This window comes from Mauremys mutica, chromosome 5 (assembly GCF_020497125.1).
Source record: "Mauremys mutica isolate MM-2020 ecotype Southern chromosome 5, ASM2049712v1, whole genome shotgun sequence".
NCBI classification, from domain to species: domain Eukaryota; kingdom Metazoa; phylum Chordata; order Testudines; family Geoemydidae; genus Mauremys; species Mauremys mutica.
This window is the reverse complement of record NC_059076.1, coordinates 22739214-22753746: the sequence shown is the minus strand read 5'-3', so window position 1 is coordinate 22753746 and position 14533 is coordinate 22739214. Positions and strand designations below refer to the sequence as shown.

At 39.1% G+C, this 14533-nt stretch overlaps 1 protein-coding gene across 1 annotated transcript in view; it reads right to left on the bottom strand.

Moving 5' to 3' along the window:
* Positions 1 to 549: 549 nt before the first annotated feature.
* CDS1 (CDP-diacylglycerol synthase 1) overlaps positions 550 to 14533 on the bottom strand; it is a 65730-nt gene continuing 51746 nt past the window's right edge. Inside the window, exons 9-13 of the mRNA XM_045017455.1 lie at positions 13517 to 13585; positions 12451 to 12603; positions 7401 to 7520; positions 5517 to 5620; positions 550 to 3638 (exon numbers count right to left, since the gene is read on the bottom strand). Of these exons, the coding sequence (XP_044873390.1) occupies positions 3509 to 3638; positions 5517 to 5620; positions 7401 to 7520; positions 12451 to 12603; positions 13517 to 13585 (576 nt within the window). The 3' untranslated portion in view covers positions 550 to 3508. The remainder of the gene's footprint in view (positions 3639 to 5516; positions 5621 to 7400; positions 7521 to 12450; positions 12604 to 13516; positions 13586 to 14533) is intronic.

Genomic DNA, 14533 nt, shown 5'->3' with positions numbered 1-14533 from the left:
CAATCAGCAAGAAATCATTCCACTCTTAGCATACTTTATGTCCCTCAAGAGCAAGGGACAGGACGGGGCAATGGGGGAGGCTTTGGAGAGGCAGAAGGGATGGCTGGTTCCCAGAGCGAGGGGCCATGGCATGGGGGGAGGGGGGGGGCAGAAAGCAGTCAGTCCCCCGAGTGAGGGGCCGTCCGGGGGCAATCGGACACAGCATGGGGGTGGTCAGTGCCCAGAGTGAGGGGCCAGGCGGGGGGGAATGAAACCCGACAGGGTCAGGATCCCTACCTTTCTGCTGGAGCTGGGATAGGAGCCACTTCCTCTTTCCTTTGCTCTTCTCTTCCCGCCCTCGGATGGCAGCTTGGGTTACTACGCCTGACTGGACGCTGTCAGGCCCCTCCACAGCTGATGCCTCCCTCCCCACCCAGAGGTATGCAATTAACACATTCATTTTGTTTTCAGTTAATTGCAGGCATTAATTAAGATTAATTGACAGCCCTACTTTTAACAATAGAAAGGTGCATTTTTAAGAGATTGTCAGCCACAATGTGTTTGCTATAGAGGAAAAAATGACAAAAGTCAGACGACAGAAGATTTCTGTCCCAGCTTTATTTTCCCAATTCTAGCTTTAATAAAAGACTGAAACAATTAAAACATACATAATATGATACCACCATTTACAGTATATACATTGTTTCTATATTCGTTTTTCTGAACAAGATAATTACAACGGCCTTGCCCAACAGAACTGCAAAGTGAAGAGAAATCACTAGTGTAGAGTTCAGACTTCCCAATTCAAGCTGTATGCCTATATTAATGGAACTAATACATAAGAAACATGAGGGTGGGCAGGGGGGCACATTGAACAGTGAGAGGAAATATTTCTGGCATTTCACAAGTTAAAAATTAAGGACCTAATCCTGCAAAGACTTACATCAGGGCCTACCAGAGTAAGCGATAACAAATTTACAACAGTAGATTGGTTAACCATTAATGCCTCTGAAAATTATTTGGTTGCAACTTTGTCCTTTTACAGTGAAAATAAAGATCCATTGACTTCAAGTGATTCACTGTATTCAATGCTACAATATATTCTACTTACTTAATATACATCCTATAAAATTTACACTAAAAGGAGTTCAAACATTTTATTTATGTTAAAATTAAATATTATAATCTTGTAACTATAGGATAAATTTACACCCAACTCTAGTCAGGCTGTGTTTCTTATTGGAAGAATCTACCAAGATACCGTTACCTAACTAAAGCCTGACTTCAATGTTTATGGGTCATTTTTTGTCACCCTTTCCTGCTTCAATAAACGCTACTTCCTTTCAATATTTTTTAGAACTGCTTACTAGCATCTTTCCATAGCTCACAATTTTGGCTGTGCTATATTTTAACCTTCAGGTTGTGTTGCATTTTGTCTTCAAGTTAAAGAGTCCTACATGTGCTTAGTTTCAGTATTTATTATTAATTATTATTATTATTAAAAAACAAAAAAATTTGGGAGTCGGTAAGCACAGCTAATCACTACTGGAAGACAATTTGCTAGTATGATGATTTTAAAGCTGATTTCTTGCTCTAGAAGATATTTTTTTTGACAGAAGTACTGTACTTTTACAGTAGAATATAAAAATGTAATACAAATTTGTTCCCTCAGCTATTTAGTGTTGACATGACCACTGAATGGAAACTTTATTTTGGAATTAGAACCAACATCTCTCTTTTATAACAGTATATAAGACTATTTTACTATTTACAGATTATATACAGATTACCCTGGCCTAAATGCAATTAGTATATAATCCTGAAACAGAATATACAGTGGTCTCAGATTCTATTCTAATGTAAACAAAAACTTTGACTCTACAAGCATAAAGCTTGTTAACATCTCTATTGGCTCTCTCTATTGTTTTTTCAAGTAGCACCAAGCAACTTTAAGATTTTCATCTTTAAACCCTCACAAAAATAATATAGTCAGAGTGCACTCAGAGTGCAGAAGCTTATTTACATTAGGATTGGGGAAATTAAATTTTATCCAGTTACAGTCTCTAGTATACCAAAAGAAACTTTTTGGCATTCATGTGCTTTCGTACATTATGGGAAAAAAATAGTTTGCATTTGTTCAAAAAAAAAAAAAGGTATTTTTATTTCTACTAAGATTTTATTACATGATAAAAAGGATATTATGTAAAATGAAAATAGAAAAATATCTAACATTAACCATTTTACAGTGTCAACTGTTTTCACACATACTTAATTAAGTCTACTGAAAGAGCAGCTATCTATAAAGTATATCATTCTCAACTGAATCCTTACATTGTTACCCAAACTTACTTGAGAACCTAGAGTTACTCAACTGTTGATAACAGATGGCAGAAGAGCCATTCACCATCTCCACCTGGAACTTTGTGCATCTGGTCAGTCAGATAACAGTGACTGCTTTCAGGGGAATAATAATAATAAAAATATTAAGTAAGCAAACACTTATAGTGAACTTTTCATCCAAGGATCTCAAAGTGCTTTATAAAGGAGGGAAATATCACCATTTTACAGATGAAAAAAAATCGAGGCACAAAAAATAAGGCTAGAATGAGCTCACTTCAGACAGTGACCAATCATCAGGATGTGAATCTAGGATTGCTGATGTCCATTTGCTGGACTGGAGAACCCTATCTGTTAGTTAATCTCCACTTTCGTTCTGGATGCATGAATTTGTTTTTGTAATCCAGAAGGATTCTTCCAAAAGAGGAGACTATTGCCCAGGCACCTCAACAGTAAAGGTGTCTTTATCTTGTAAGGATCCACTGATTTCATTAGAGAATTTTTTCTAAGCCATTAACTAGAAACTTGGCTAACCTTAGTCATTTTCAGTAAAACAGTAATGGTACAAATCCAGCAGTAACCCTGATATATTCAATTCTAAATTCCAGCCTCAATTTTCTGAGCAGCTCTCAAGGCAGACTATTTTCTGGCAAGTGATGTAATCAATTGCACAGTAGATAAATCAACATCACTTTACTGCGGTTTGGTTATACTTCAATAACCATTGGAGACTAAGTATGACAGAATTATTGCTAAGATATATAGTACTATAAAACTTGAATTAAAAGCAACAACTGTACTGATAAGCTACATTAAAAGTTGCTTTATAAATTGCACAGTGCCAGTACAGTCTTAACATTTCCTCAGTTTAGTTATTGTGATATAAAACTGCTGAAAAGGAATAGTTATTTTAAAAACTATTTAACCTGTCAGGCTGGATACCGAAGGAGCGCTCACACCATCAACTTCAGAAACTAAAACATACGTTAAACAAACAGTTATTTTACAAGAAAACTTAAATTTTATATATCTTATTAAATATTCACAGTAGTTTCAGGAAACATTCATGTCTTCAAAACTACTATCTACTTCTTGTTCAACCATGATTATTATGCAAAGTTGTGACTTGTTTTTTTCAGTGCTTTTCTGGCAGGGTTTTTTGGTTTTTGTTTTTTAAGTCCATTCGGTCCAACTATCCCCTCAGTGGTGGCTGAAGGATCCCTTTTTCAGTTAGATGAGATTTCAGGGTTTTGTATACATTTAGTTGCTGTTCTGGCTGAAGTACCAACAGTTGTTGTAGTAATTTGCTGGGATTTGGACCCCTGACAATGAAATTTAAGGGGAAAAAAAAATTAATTCACTAAAAGCTCTAAACCTACCATACAGAAGTGACATAGTTTGTTTTTCTCCCTATGGTATAAATGCAGTGTCTGGTTTTCGAGAGAGAGAGAGAGAGATTTTTCTAGTGTAATGATCCCTCCAGAATGTGTGTGTTATCTGGTGAGCATAACTGAAACCTGCTTTCTCCGACTGTATCTGTTGCATAAAATGTAGTAAGATGTCTTAACTGGGTAAGCCACAAATGTAATATGCATAAAGGCTGCTGCTGGGTCATGGTGAGAATGTGACCGATTCCAAAATTGCTTGCTTTGACTTTCTCACCCTATGTACCTTCCAGAATATTCATGCTAACAAGCTACCTGCCAAAGAATGAGCCAAGTGATGTAAGATGAGTGTTCAAGTGATGCCTGTTGCATGTCTTTTGACCACTGGGAAAGGATCTTGAAACAAGAAATCCAAGGGCAGAGAGGACCTTTCTGCTGCAAGTCTTAGCCTAAACATGTTACAAAAACCTCGAATGGTGTTTTGTACATCAATTATAGGAAAACAGACACTTCTGATTATGGCCCTCCCATAGGTGTTTGGTAGGGCATGTCTCTTGTGAATTTTTCCTAAACATAGTTAGATCATGTTTCAGTGACAAAGAAACAAATCACAAGTATAGTCAGCTATGCTTGCTGATTGTTGACATGATTACAAGATGTTCCTTTTTCACAAGCATAATTCTCAGCAGTTAAAAATAGACAGAAAAAAGCATTTTTTCATGGTGTAATGCCTGATCCTTTGTAACAAAAACCTGAAGCCTCCTTTCTCATTACTTGCCACTGAGATTAAATTCTTGCTAGCAACGGGTCACTTTCTGCAGACCATTCTGACAAAGCCATTTTCTGCTCTGTACCTGTTGTTGGATAAGCTGTATACTACCCAAATAAATGGGCACTAGGCTACGCATGGTAGTGGACAATATGTTCATAAAGTTTCTTTAATAGGACACTTTCCAATTCTAGAATTTAAAAGACCATCAATCCATAACTCTATTTTCAGGAAATCTCAAAGTGTAATTTACAATATTTTAAATGTATTTATGATAAAGTGTGACAGACATGTATCAGCCACCTATAGTTAAGTCCACACATTTGCGTATTCTTAACTTATGAACAAATACCCAATGTACACATGCATATTGGATACTGTGAGCATAAGTGAGATGCATACAACTACACACCCCTAAATTTGAAAGTCTATCCCCAAGGATCTTAAGAACTACAGTGAAAGAAGCTGCCCTGTAATACAGTTGTTATTCTAAAAGCATCCCCTTCAAAGTTGCTGTGGCTGAGAGATAATTTGGCAATGTTTCTAATAAGTGGGATGTCCTAATTAACAATATTTAAAAAAAAAAAATCTAAACCAGGAAGTTAGAAGTCAGATAACTGAAAATGTAGAAGTTTGATAGTTTCTTCTATTTACCTGAAGCCTACAGACTCTCCCCAAGCCACAGAAACTATGAAAGGAATGACAGCAGAACTGCCACTGCTCCAATTACCACAAATAAAAATCAGAATTTATAGGGGTTATTTCAGATTCATTTTCTTTATATTCAGTTGGGTACATACTCTTACTTTTTCGTTAACTAGTAGTAAAAGACACAGATAACATAGCCTGTTGCAAGACCTCTATAGAAGTTTCATGAGATTTAGCAATGGCTGCAATATTCAAGAGATCCCTCTGATCAAATATAGCTGCATAAATCATGTTTAAAGCTAACCTTTGCTGTACCAGCACAACAGAACTACATGTAATGGATGAAAGTTTGCTAGAGCTCTATATTGACTATATATATTTATATATGCAAAAAATACCTTATGAAACTGGTGATATACACATGAACAAAAGTAGCCATCAAGTACTGACAATCAAAGCGATCCATTATTCCGCCATGGCCAGGAATAGTGTCTGCAAAATCCTTTAAGGAAAAAAATGCAGTAGTATAAATATTCAGGTACATTACCTCACTAATCTATTGTTTGTATTACCGCAGTGCTTAATTGAGGTATAGGGCCCATCATGTTGTACCAACTGAACTGACATGTTACCAACACTCTACCAACACATAGTGACAGTCTCTGTCCTAAATAATTTACCATCCAAACAGGCAAGACAGACAAAGGGCAGGAGGAAGAGGAGAGGAACAATGAGGTAAAGTGACTTGCCCAAGTTCACACAAGAGGTCAGTGGCAGAATTGGGAACAAATTAGGCACTGAACTGCTAGACCAGCACCATCTACCTCTACACATCGTCCTATCTTGTGTGAAGCCTTCTAATCTTTAAGTATCATCTTCTACCATCTTGTCTGTATAGGTTCTAATACCTCCCACAGTTGAATACTTTTATCCCCTTTTCTACCAGAGTGGCAGCTGCTGAAGCATTTATTTCACATAAAAACATCTCTCCACAAGATGCTCCCTGAATGTTAAAATGGAAAAGGCATCCTGAGATCCCAGGGTCCATATTACTGTTTATTTTACTTCAGCTTTGCAAATCCCCCATATGTTTCATTAAGAAAATTTGGAAATCAATTAATAAGAATGTTTTGTCTTTATAAATTCATGTTGTATAAGCAATCACTCTCTGTATAAGCATTGTATTCAAATACTTTCTAATTTTACAAAAGAAAATCTGAAATGGAAGCAGTGCTCAAAAGGGCATGCAAACTTTACTGGAGATATAATCAATGATATATTCTAGCACAGGGGTCGGCAACCTTTCAGAAGTGCTGTGCCGAGTCTTCATTTCATTCACTCTAATTTAAAGGTTTGCGTGCCAGTAATACATGTTAACGTTTTTAGAAGGTCTCTTTCTATAAGTCTATAATATATAACTAAACTATTGTTGTATGTAAAGTAAATAAGGTTTTTAAAACATTTAAGAAACATAATTTAAAATTAAATTAAAATGCAGAGCCCCCCGGACCAGTGGCCAGGACCCGGGCAGTGTGAGTGCCACTGAAAATCAGCTTGCGTGCCGCCTTCGGCACGCGTGCCATTGGTTGCCTACCCCTGTTCTAGCAAATTGTCAGCACATATTCATGTATATTACCATCCATATAAATATTTATGTATAACACAATTTCTTACCTCGTTATATAAACAAATATAAAGAGGTAACTCACAAAAGGTAAACAGATACCAAAATGTGTGCACAATGAAACCAGAAAGTGCTAAGATTTGCCAGCATGGAAATCATAGTGCATCTTGAAAACATATGAAGTTTAAGAACATTATTTGCCAAAGCATACTCTGCAACATATCTCTGATTAAGAAGAATACTGTTTCAGAGGCTAATGGTAGCTTATCATCACATCATGCTGGTTTAGTAGAAAACAAGTGTGTCTAGATCATTATAATCCAGTGGTCCCCAACCTTTCCGTCTGGCGGGCGCCAGACGAAGGACCATGGCAGCGGTCAAGCATCCGCTGAAATGCCGCCAAATTTCAGCGGCGACACCTCTGGATGACGCCGCTTGTTGGCGGCAAGCGGCGGCATCACCGAAATGCTGCCGAATTTCAGCAGCATTTCGGTGGATGCTCGACCGCCGGCCAGGACGCAGGCGCATTTAAATGCGCCCGCGGGCACCGTGTTGGGGACCCCTGTTATAATCTGAAGTCATCTAATTAAAATTCTAGGAAGTGGCTCCATCAAAGTCTTCATAGGTTTTTTAAAAATCTACAAACATCTGTACACACCTTGATTTTGAAAGCTCTTTTGAATCCACTAGCAAAAAAGCCTCCAAATGGCCCAATTAAAGATGCAAATGTTGACAAAGCAATGCTGTGCATCTGGAATGGGTACATATTCACTGTTTCCTGCAAGAAGACAACTATTAGCAAGAGTATACATTAATTTACAATTATTTACAATTATTCCAGATACTCAAGGCCAAACAATACAACATTCGACATAAAGACCTTAAAATTATTTTACTAACAGAGAAAATATATTTTGTTGCAAAGCCAACGTGATTCACAGAAAATTTCCAACTTTTCTATTATAAAAAGGTACTTGCCTTCATTGCAGAGGGGAAAAATAGACATGTTATGGAACATACCAATACATATTTTATCTAATGTGAAAAGAATTCCCTGCTCAGTATTACTGAAGTATTTTAATATTTATCTTAGATATAACAAGGGATTTGTCAAATATAACATTTCCCCTTCCCTACCCAATTCTACAGACTCTTTAAACTGATTTGTATCTCCATTTATCAGAAAGAAAGAAATCTATGGTTAATCATCCTAGTATACAGGATGCAGCTCCAAAACCTTCTGAATCTCAGTTATTTCCAGTTTCCTTCTTTCCTAATGTCTCTTCCTCTCACAGGAAAGGAAAAAAAGATCTTGCCTCCTACTTCTGGAAAGAGTAACTCTTGCCAGTGTTTGAAAGCCCTCTAGTAACCCAGTGTCTCCCTTCCAGGTAACTATCATATTTATGCTTCTCAAATGCTTTGCTGGTGACAGTATGGTGGACTCATGCAACAATCATTCCAGCATTTCAACACTGCCGGAGGGGAATGACTACCTCCTTAACCTCCAAGTCCCAGAAGCAGCCATATATTTTATGCCTTTTGATAGCTCTAGAAAATTACACAGCAGCTATTGCAAGAACTCTCCTAGCTGCTGAAATTTCCACTCTCACCAGCCATGAATTCTATAGAGAAAGGAAATGTATTCTTCCCTCTTATATTGTGCACTCAAACTTGTTAGATTATACTCATTTTGATGATTGATTTCATGTGCACTATTTTTAATTGAGCTTCTGTTAGAGACGTCAGACAGGAAAGTTTTTTCTATTATCAGCAGAGATTCCTAGTCTACATACTTCCATTCTTACCTCAAGATTAAGAGACTGCTGGGATTTTCTGTAGCAATTTAATATCCTAAATGTCCCTCTCTCCTGCAGTCCCCTATGATCACACAAAGTCATAGCACCAAGTCCTTCAGAGAAGAAAGCTATTGATGACCTATTTAAATACCAGAGAATTCCCAACCTCCTAATCTATGTCTATACGGATTATGGCCTAGCATTCCTAAATTTTATATTCCCAGTTTGCATCACAGCCACCAGTCTCCTGGTTTGGGGGCTCACAGGAGACTGCTTCAGTGCAGAGGTTTTTGGTCAGGACAAAACAATATCTAAGCATCAACCTGAGTGAATGACAGGAAGTCCTCTAGATTTTGACTCTTTTGGAAGTCCATTCTGTTGTGGGAGTATGCAATTAACAACTGTTATCGGGTTTGTGTTGAATATTAATAATCAGGAAAACATCAACAGTGATGAGAGATCATCCAGTTTGGTTTCTGAGCAAAACCCCCTCTTGCTTTGGCACTAGGCAGCATGATGCCTGCAGGGAAGGACAATTGGACGCAAACAACTTTAAAACCAGATAAATGGAGTTTGTGCCTTTATGACTGTGTTCAACAGGACATGTGAGACATTAAAGCCCTTTCCATCAACTGACTTGCAAGAGCTTTGACAAAACTGACTTAGTACCGTGTATGGAGCTATAGCCTTTTGTCAATGCAAACATAGTTTCCTATTGGACCACTGCAGGATTACATTCCCTCTTTCTTTACTGAAAGGTCAAATGAACTGGGCAGAAACCATTCTGGCTTCCTTCCATGAATGTACAGAATCTGCCAGCAAGGGTACATCTCAGACTACATCCCTTCATAGAGGGCACATTCCCCTTTATGAATCTGGGCCAATTCTATAACTCTTTAGACAGAGTAACATACATAAGTGGGGTTCTCCTGAGGTGGACTGTTGAACGAACTGCTTCTGTGACACATGCCAGATTATTCCCATAGGTGGCACTGTGCAGAAGCTATGCGTCCTCCTCTAGGGATTCTCAAGAAACTGAAAACAAATTCCCTTAGTCATCTCTCTAGTCAGGGGCCTCAGCTTGCACACTAAGGTTAAATTTCACCCTTATATTGCTCTTAAAGGCCAAGCTTTTATTTTATGAAGGTTTGCAATTCATTAACTAGTCCTTCAAGGAGATTTATTTTAGGCCTCAAAGCAATGATATATTCTCCCACTTTGAGTTTATTGGAATGAGTCCTTTTATCCCCTTAAGTTTTGTTTTTTAAAAGCCATAATCATGGTTTAAGTGATATGAGAACCACCGTGGCAGCTGTAGCTATAAATTCCTCTCTGTCTTCCATTTTTGAAAGATGATTGGACATTCATCCCAAAGTCAATACTCTCATCTGAAACAATCCGTGGTTTGTAGTTAGATCTGGGGTGGGCAAACTTTTTGGCCTGAGGGCCACATCTAGTTTCTGAAATGTATGGAAGGCCGGTTAGTGGAGGCTGTGCCTCCCCAAACAGCCAGGCGGGGCCCGGCCCCGCCCCCTATCTGACCCCCCCGCTTCTTGCCCCCAGGACCCCTGCTCCATCCAACCCCCTGTTCCCTGTCCCCTGACCGCCTCTGGCCCCCGGCCCCTGACTGCCCCCTGCCACCATATCCAACCCTCCCCCTTCCTGACTGCCCCCCTGGAACCCCTGCCCCCATTCAACTCCCCTGTTCCCCGCCCTCTGACTGCCCCGACACTTAGCCACACTCCTGCCCCCTGACCACCCCCCGAACTCCCCTGCCCTCTATCCAAACACCCTCCACCCGGCTCCCTGCCCCCTTACCGCGCTGCCCAGAGCGCCAGGACAGGCAGCCCTGCCACCCGGCTGGAGCCAGCCACGCCACCCAGAGCACTGCACCAGTGGCGCAGCGAGCTGAGGCTGCAGGGAGGGGGAACAGCAGGGGACGAGATGGGGGCTCGCCTCCCGGGCCAGGAGCTCAGGTGCCGGGCAGGAGGGTCCCACGGGCTGGATGTGGCCCGTAGTTTGCCCATCTCTGAGTTAGATTCTTCCCATCTTGTTTCCATGGTGTTTTAATTTATTAGATGTTAAGGAACTTTCAAATTTTTACACCGCCAGTACAAAAGATTACCGAAGTGCAATTTACATCATGAAAACCAGATGCCCTGGAGAGTATGATTTATGTTCCAAGGACTATACTGAAGAAGAAAACATCAAGGTGGGGGATTTTTGCTACCAATAAAAGGATAATCCACAAAAAGAATTGCAGCTTTCCTGGCAGAAATGTGTATTAAAGGCAGAGATTTGGCTATTCTTCACACATTCTATCGTGTAGCATCCGCAGAACCTGCACTCTGTTTAAAATGCTCCATTTGACAGGTAAGGGTTGATACGACAATGTATAGGTAAGCTCAGTGCTTTGTTAGCGCTTCCTTTACCAGTTCAGCATAAAAATTTGAGGATGGGGAAGAGGAGGTGACATACAACAAGAGAAAATTACTTACCAGTAATTCTGTTTTTGTCATAGTCATCTCCTCTTCCTCTCGAAGGAGGGGAGTGATGGACTATTCTATTTTGTTCCTGTTTGGTTGCTTTGGAATTTTCTGATTGAAGGAAAGGGAATGGAGCTGGGCTTTTTATACTGGAATGACTGACAATCTGCTGTTTCCTTATAGGTGGAGGTACAACAGCTCATTCCAAAGAATCTGTAGGATGGGTGTGAGGAGGGAAGAAGATCACTAAGTCACACAGAGTTACCAGTCAGTAATTTTCCCTTATTCTACATAGCATTAAGGATTTCAAACAGTGTGTGCTTGACTTGGACAAGAGGGTGATGTCTGGCCTAACATGTTGCACACATGCTGGATAAGCATAAGAACATAAGAACGGCCGTACCGGATCAGACCAAAGGTCCAACTAGCCCAGTATCTGTCTACCGACAGTGGCCAATGCCAGGTGCCCCAGAGGGAGTGAACCTAACAGGCAATGATCAAGTGATCTCTCTACTGCCATCCATCTCCATCCTCTGACAAACAGAGGCTAGGGACACCATTCCTTACCCCTCCTGGCTAATAGCCATTGATGGATTTAACCACCATGAATTTATCCAGTTCTCTTTTAAACGCTGTTATAGTCCTAGCCTTCACAACCTCCTCAGGCAAGGAGTTCCACAAGTTGACTGTGCGCTGCGTGAAGAAGAACTTCCTTTTATTTGTTTTAAACCTGCTGCCTATTAATTTCATTTGGTGACCCCTAGTTCTTGTATTATGGGAATAAGTACATAACTTTTCTTATCCACTTTCTCCACATCACTCATGATTTTATATACCTCTATCGTATCCCTGCCTTAGTCTCCTCTTTTCCAAGCTGAAGAGTCCTAGCCTCTTTAATCTTTCCTCATATTGGACCCTCTCCAAACCCCTAATCATTTTAGTTGCCCTTTTCTGAACCTTTTCTAGTGCCAGTATAAGCACCATAACTGTTTCCTTTTCAATCTCTTTCCCAAACAAAATGTGCCAACTCAAGTTCTAAGAATCAGGCCTTAACTCTTAAAGTAAAACTTTGTGTACAATTCGTCACAAGACAGAACGGCTGACTTGCAGAAATAAACTTTGTTAATGACACCAGATTGCTCTCTCACATTATATTTTGGTTATAAAAATCGAAGTCTTCCATTTCCACGAGAGGTACAGCATGAGTTGCAAGAGTGCAAGATCCCCCATACAACTCCACCAAATATGTCTCAATTATGTTCTGGAGTGACACCCTCCACCTACCCATGGTGACACTACCTCCTTCTGCATATTCATTCAATCCCTGGCTTTTGAGACAAACTATGTCACCTTTAACAATAATATTTAATGTACAAAAGTAGGCAAATAAAAATTCAATTTTAAACAAAGTGTTATTTTTCCTTACCCTTCCCAACACATCCTGCAGAAATGGGGGTACAGAGTAGTTCTGTATCTGGAAGAGCTCTGACGGTGCACACTCTGTAACAAATCTGTTTGTTTCACTATTGTATTCCACTGGACATACAAAATACTGATACTGAGCCAAAAGGTAGGCAAACTGAAAAGCAAATCAAGAGTTATGATGTATTTATTTCTTGCTGAAGACACACTTGATAGTATTGCTTTCATATGGTTGACAGAAGTTAAAAAGTATATTTGTTACAAAATGGTTCCAAAGTGGATAGAACATCCCTTCTGAGATTGGCGACTCTTCACTAAGTCGTCTAAGAAGGACATTCAGCATATTACTAAAATATCACTAACTTTTGTTATTCTTTTTAGAACCCTTGAGGTCATGCCAGTTGATTGTTTCCTTACTACAACCAACAATACATCAGGAGACGCTGATAATGACTATGTGTTGTTTCTTACACTTCACCTTTAAATGAAATCTTGATTTTAAGAAAGAAAACAAAGCACATCTACAATTTTTTTTGAGTTTGTGATTTTCACAAGCCTCTGTTATAAGTTATATACGTTAAAATGACTATAGATTTGTAGTGTATTTCATGCATACCATAAATTTAAGCTAGCTGTCTAAACGCATGGATACTGTAGCAAGAAAGATGGCATTTTTAAATCAAACAAATGTAAATCACTGTCATTTTACTGAGTGTGAAGAAGGCCATTAATAGATTTCAATTACAAAATAAGTGTATATTTATTCTCACCAGAACTATAACATTTATAATGGATACAAACTCTTAACAAGAATAGGAAACAATATGTAATCTGGCAGATACGGTTAGTACAAAAAAGTTTAGCGTTTCCTCAACCATTTACTGTAGTTAGAAAAAGATATATGCTTTGTAATTACTTATCAGTGGTGGAATGAATTCTCTAGATAACAAGAGATCACCACTTCTATACACCATAATAGCAGACTGACAACTGAAACAATGCTGTTGTCAAATTTAAGAATCACAAGTTAAAGGTTGAAACTACAAAAGGAAAATCCTGCAGCTACTTACAATAAATCCAAATGCAACAGTGGAAAAGAAACCTCCAATGAACCCTTCCCAGGTCTTTTTAGGAGACAGCTAATCACAAAAAGAGAAGGAGTTGATATAATTAACAATTTATATCATGATACTTTTTTTGCACAACCACCAGAATTAAACGCTCAGGGCTTGGTTTTCAAAGTATACATGCACTACTGAGTGCAGACATTTCCATGCAAATACCTACACGTATGCCCACATAGACAGTTAAGTGAACAAGCATATCACAGAGTGACTTCTACAGTTAAGGTTGCCCAGCACTGACCCTGTTTTCAGTCGCTTACAATTTTGACAAAAATTAAACCATCTGGGCTGAAATTTTCCATCCCAGAAGTTTGCCTCAGGCTGAATTTTTCTTCTTTTTTTGGTAAGCTTCAGCTAAAACATTTCACACATTTCCAAGAACAAGATAGGCATTACATGCCTTTTCAAGCAAAGAAACATCAGCTGGGAAAACAAAAGAAGGCTTCTCATAAGAACATAAGAATGGCCATACTTGCTCAGACCAAAGGTCCATCTAGGCCAGTATCCTGTCTACCAACAATGACCAACGCCAGGTTTTCCAGAGGGAGTGAACCTAACAGGTAATGATCCAGTGATCTCTCTTCTGCCATCCATCTCTACCTTCTGACAAACAAACAGAGGCTAGGGACACCATTCCTTACCCATCCTGGCTAATAGCCATTAATGGACTTAACCTCCATGAATTTATCTAGTTCTCTTTTAAACCCCGTTATAGTCCTAGCCTTCACAACCTCCTCAGGTAAGGAGTTCCACAAATTGACTGTGCGCTGTGTGAAGAACTCCCTTTATTTGTTTTAAACCTGCTGCCTGTTAATTTCATTTGGTGGCCCCTAATTCTTATATTATGGGAACAAGTAAATAACTTTTCCTTATTCACTTTCTCCACACCACTCATGATTTTATATACACCTTTATCATATCCCCCTTGGTCTCCTCTATTCCAAGCTGAAAAGTCCTAGCCTC